Genomic DNA, 5,576 nt, shown 5'->3' on the forward strand with positions numbered 1-5,576 from the left:
TATACATATACACATATATACATGTATATATATGTGTATATGCATATACATACATACATATATATATATATATGCACATATGTACATGTATATACATGTACATGTATATACGTGTAGTAGCATTTTAGATGATATTTTAGAAGCAATTGCATACATTTTAGATGATATTTTAGAAGCTATTCTCACAATGTATGCAATTGAGAATAGCTTCTAAAATATAATCTAAAATGTATGCAATTGAGAATAGCTTCCAAAATAATATTGTGATTCATATTGAGAGAGAGAGAGAGAGAGAGGATACTTGTTTCCATGTAATGACAGAGTCGCGAGAGAGAGAGAGAGAGAGAGAGAGAGAGAGAGAGAGACACACACACACACAGAGGTGCAGCATGCAGTACTTGGATGCTTAAATCAAACACTTTTAGACCATTGGGGAGAGAGAGAGAGAGAGAGAGAGAGAGAGAGAGAGAGGTGTTCAGCATGCAGTACTTGGATGCTTAAATCGAACACTTTTAGACCATTGGAGTGTAAAATTTGTGTAACATGTGATATACAGTTAACTACTACTCTAAAGTGGATGAATAGAAGACCTTCTCAAGTAGGTTTTCTAAAGTGTCATTGCCTCGAAGTAAAGCATATTGAGGGATATGAGACAGCGCCTCGATGCGGAGCCCAAGCACCGGATCAAAAAATTGTCCCATTTAATCAAATCAACAAAAAAATCCTGAGGGGCCCTGTTCATTTGCATTGGCAAAACATAGAAAGCAACCTTTTGATCTCTTTTTAGCCAAGAACTGTTTAAACCATCCAGCAGAGGCCTTGGGATACCTCTTTAACGTGTTGAAGTCAACATAGTGCAAGCCAAACCGTAGAGCGTAACCAGAAATCCACTCAAAATTGTCCAAAAGAGACCAAGCAAAATACCCTCGGACATCCACTCCCTCCCTGCATAGATCACCACAACTTCAATTAAATTGCTCCTAGTCTTATGAAGATAAAATAAATCAGGAACTGAAGCAAGGAAATTTGTATAATATGTAAGCTTGCCACTTAATTGACAATCATTCAGAAACAATCAAACCACATGTTCTGCCAGGACTTGCCTAAAGCAAAAGCATTTGACAGGACTTGCCTAAAGCAAAAGCATTTGACATTCAAGCTTCACTACATAATAACCGAAACCTCATGAAAACATAATATTCACACTCCAAGGTCCAAGACTCAATCAGAATTTATAAACAGCAGCTTTCTGTCTTTATACACTATCTTCTCTACAGACAAAATCTTGCACTATACCTGACAGCAGCTGCAAGATGGAAGAGATAGTCACTGTGAAATTGGGATCGATTGTGATCTTGCAAGGCTTGCTCCATTGGCAACGACCCGTTATCAGCATCATCCATGCCTGAAAAGGACAATACTACGCTGGTTATTACCCACAAACAACCAATGCATTAATGGTTTCTGCAAGTTTGTGTCATACCATTTTCTGTAATGTAAATGGGCAGATTGTACTTCTCCTTGACGTAGTTCACAACATTGTAAAGGCCAGATGGGACTATGTACAGCCAATCTGATGCTGCCTACATTTGTCAATCCAGTTACAAGATCTTTGAGATTATATATGCTAAAGGAGTCTATACAAATAAGTAACAAATCTTTTGAACTGACTATTCTTTGGACAATTAATGCTATATAAGAGTTCAAAACATTTGGTGAGAACAAAATGGATGACATCCTTCACAAATTATAAGGATGATTAAGCAGCCAAGAGTTTCAGTACCCTTGGTCCAATAGGGACTCCATCTCGTTCAGCTGCAAGAGAGCCCAGAAGTTGCAACGTCAATAATACAAAACATGCCCATCATTTGACACAGCAAACTGAACTCTTCTGGTTTCCTCTACCCCTGCAGCATTTGTTTTTACGTATACATCAAACATCCCACCATAGAGCATGATCTCAAAAAGTGATAACACAGAAGCAGAACAAGCCAAAGGCTTTTTCTGTGACTTGCAGACATGTTTTGAAAAGGAAGGACCCAAATCTCCACTGCGGTAACTAGGTCAATACTCACATGTTAAACTGGTCAAACTGTCTCGGAAGTAGTCCGTTTCGTTCGAGCCCCAAGAAGTGTTCACAGCAGCTGTATATGCAGTTGTGTAATGATTGATGCCAATGAAATCACACGAGTATTTCAACTTCAGCTGTTGCTCATCTGAAAATCTGGGCAGGCGTTCCTTAACAAGCTCACGCATGACAACTGGATAGTCTCCATATGTTATGGGGTCTAAAAACCTGCACAATCAAGAACGTGGGGAAACAACTGAAACTTAAATGCCAACATCCTCATGTATTGCAGTATAAACCACTGTGATAGACAAGATATGAACTCTAGGATGAACTTTTGGAATTGTGTCAAATAAGCAACGAAGCCATATTCCTGAGCAGCAACTATAATTACATACTCACCATCCAAGCTGAAACTTAAGTATTCTCTGAGCTGCCGCAGCATCTTCTGGTGTGTTTCTCAAAGGTACATACCAATTAACGCTTATTGACATTCCTATACTACCCAGTTGCTTCCTCTGGCAAATATTATAGCATGGTGTCAGCTTTCTAGCTTCCACGCACAACAGAAGGTCAAGTTTAAGTCCAATCAGACCAAGTTATCAGAGCATAATTCTATCAAAAGTTCATACATTTCATCCTGATTCATGTTTTCCTATGCAAAACTTGAGCAGCTTCACTTTTTAAATGCTTTCGCAATAAAGATTTATGTTTAAGCCCCCCATATATAACACCTATTTAGTGAAACCTGGTATTTATTTCGGTAGATATTCACTGCTGCTGCATGAGAAAGCAGAACATTATGAGCAGCAATGTAGGGCTCAGTTGCTGAGTTTCCTTCACTACAGTCTTTGATCCAAGAGGAGCATCTTCGAGGTGCGAATAACCCAATGTCATATCCCATCTGAATAAAGATGTTTGGCTCATTAAAAGTTACCCAATGCTTCACACGATCACCAAACAATAGAAAACAAGTCTCTGCATAGAATGCAAAGTCATCTCTGCAGTTCACAAAAATATGGCATTCAGCAAGAAGCATACTTCCAGAGTGCAGAATCTTGGTCAGTTTCATTTTCTAGTTTGGTCTTGAAAACAAAACAAATGGAGCAGCACTTAACTCAATTGAGGTTAAGGCATAACTTACACAATACGTTCACTAAGCCAGCCTCCGTAAGCATCTTCTAATTTCTGTGGAAGATCCCAATGGTAAAGCGTTCCATAAGGTTCAATACCTAGCATTCATTTAGGATAAGCCTATTAGAAGCATCACCAACCTCTTGATCCTGAGTGTATATTGCAGTAGATTAGCTTTTAGACAGTTCTTTCAACTTCAAATTCTTGATACAGGAACATTGTACTGACAACAGGTATCTTTGCATGTTTTCTGGAAAAAAAACAGGTATCTTTGCATGGAGTTGGATGATTTAGTGTTGACCTTCTTCTAACAGCCCATTGATGAGGCTGTTATAATAATCAACTCCCATGTGGTTCAACTTTCCACCGCCCTCTTTTGCATATTGAAAACAGCCATCAAATTTTGACCATGAGACCTCACAGAGAATTCTAATCAACTATGCTTGAGCTTCAATCCAAATGCCTGCCACATGAACTTGAGGAGGAAACCTTTATAACAGTGGGATGTTTATAATAAAAAATGCAACAACTAGATATAGATAGGTAACTATATACATCTCTCTCTCTCTCTCCATATAGGAAGAGAGAGAGAGAGAATCAAGCGTACGGCCACTCACCTGGGAATAAACGTGACCAAGATATTGAAAATCTGTACGCATCAAATCCGATCCTAGACATAAGCTTGATATCATCCTACAAAAAATCAGAATACTTCTTTTGTAAAGAAAGGTAAATAGCCTATTTTCTTTGGGGAAAAAAGAAACATGAAATCACTTACTCATTTAACAAACTGAGGTCCTTGTTTTGTTAACTCTCTCTCTCTCTCTCTCTCTCTCTCTCTCTCAAAACATAAACAGGGAGACAAATTTTCCGAAACTCAAATGAGATGTTGAGAGCATTTAAGGTTCAAATTAGATGCAGATCTTACCTTATAACGATGATACTGATCACAGGCAACATCCCCGTTTGTTCCCCCGAGGATGTTTCCTGCGAGTCGGTCAGTACACAATCAGTGAGCTGTCTTGAGTACAAAATAAGAACAAGGGAGGTAGACGCATCATCTAAGAGACACCTTCTTTCTTTGAAAACGAGTCCCAAATACTGGGTCCTCTTCCATCCGTGTTTGCTGCACCTTCATACTGTTAAAAAACAACAAAAGGCAAAGGAATCGATCAAAGTCGGACACAGGAAATTGAGAATCGAGCACAGCGTCGCAAAAAGATTGCATCTACCCCAACCGAGCAGAAGGCAATCGGATGAAACACATTGATGGGTCTCGAAGATCTGCAGCTGCAAAGGGATAGCACAGACTGGGCGGTACTAGTTCCGCAAAAAATACCAAGGAAGAGAAGAATGCGACCTGGTAAGCCGAGGAAGCGGTGCCGAAAACGAAGCCAGTAGGGAAGTCGAGTCTGGTGGGGGGGTTGTGGGGAGGAGGAGGAGAGAAGGAGGAGGAGAAGAAGCAAGGGGAGAGGCGGGGGAGGAAGGATGGGAAGAGGAGGAAGGCGAGAAATGCAGAGAGGAAGGCGAGGGGGAGGAAGGAGAGGAGGGCACGGCGAGCCATAGCCAAGCAAGCTCGACTGTCACTAGTACACTTCGTTGCACTTGACTACTTATATAAGTCAACGTATACGGAAGAGTGTCCACTTCCATGCATGATCCATCCATCATGCATGCAAATCTTCTTTCTTCCCCACGTAACATGTCCTTTCATCTTCTAGTCAACCCTCAAATCATCCATTTCACTCAAATCATCCCACCACTCGGGGGACCTCCCCACGCCTGTGGAACCTCAGCAGGCCCTTGCCCAGCCAGCATTTCCAGAAATGCAGCCCCATAGAGATTTAAGAGAAAGAAAGAAAGAAAGAAATTTTATTAGAGTCTTCGGAAGACCGATGGGTCTATCAGACTGAAAGAAAACCTGCATTTCTTTAATGCAGCTCAGTGCACTTTTTGCATGCTGTTATAGCCAATCCCATAGCCCTGAGACTATTTGGGTCAATGGGCATTAAAAGCTTGAGCCAGCATCCTGAAATATCAGGATGTTGGGGGCTAGAGCTGCAATGCGATCCCAGCATTCTCAGCCAGCCCTAGTTTTCCAAGGGGCTGTGAGAGTTGCCTACTAGTAGGGTTGGGAGAGCTCCACTAGCGTGGGGAAGCTCTCTTACACACTCTATTCGTTCATGCCCGCCCCATGGTGTATTGAATGCATTTGGGCAGTGGGTGGGACATCTTACTCCTTGGGCGTGCCCACAATCGGCTATGTTTTGTAAGCACCCTATGGAGAACACTCATGGGTCCCACTCTCCATGCCTCACCACACAAGAGCCTTTCTCAACTCCTCGTCTACCCCCTAGGCCATGAAATTTAAGGT

The 5,576-nt window shown here is 41.3% G+C and overlaps 1 protein-coding gene across 1 annotated transcript; it reads right to left on the reverse strand.

Annotated features, from left to right (window-relative positions):
* Positions 1–589: 589 nt before the first annotated feature.
* LOC147896869 (beta-glucosidase 6-like) lies at positions 590–4,747 on the reverse strand. Its single transcript, XM_087382062.1, has 13 exons — positions 4,563–4,747; positions 4,275–4,341; positions 4,131–4,189; positions 3,820–3,895; positions 3,504–3,575; positions 3,213–3,300; positions 2,817–3,069; positions 2,471–2,586; positions 2,076–2,296; positions 1,784–1,815; positions 1,484–1,583; positions 1,297–1,405; positions 590–945 (listed from the first exon to the last, which is right to left on the reverse strand). The coding sequence occupies exons 4-13, from the start codon at positions 3,878–3,880 to the stop codon at positions 711–713; spliced, it is 1,287 nt and encodes a 428-aa protein (XP_087238188.1). The 5' UTR covers positions 3,881–3,895; positions 4,131–4,189; positions 4,275–4,341; positions 4,563–4,747; the 3' UTR covers positions 590–710.
* Between the last annotated feature and the right edge of the window lie 829 nt (positions 4,748–5,576).

The sequence above is a fragment of the Dipteris shenzhenensis genome, chromosome 11 (assembly GCF_047967505.1).
Source record: "Dipteris shenzhenensis isolate YYH24624 ecotype China chromosome 11, Dip_SZ_1.0, whole genome shotgun sequence".
Lineage (NCBI taxonomy): Eukaryota > Viridiplantae > Streptophyta > Polypodiopsida > Gleicheniales > Dipteridaceae > Dipteris > Dipteris shenzhenensis.

Bases quoted from the DNA above. Each gene is read 5' to 3' on its own strand.
- LOC147896869 (XM_087382062.1), bottom strand. From the start codon at position 3,880: ATGTCTAGGATCGGATTTGATGCGTACAGATTTTCAATATCTTGGTCA. The intron at 1,584-1,783 runs GTACTGAAACTC...TGACAAATGTAG, and splicing joins GAGTCCCTATTGGACCAAGG to GCAGCATCAGATTGGCTGTA. The intron at 946-1,296 runs GTATAGTGCAAG...TGATCTATGCAG, and splicing joins CATCTTGCAGCTGCTGTCAG to GGAGGGAGTGGATGTCCGAG.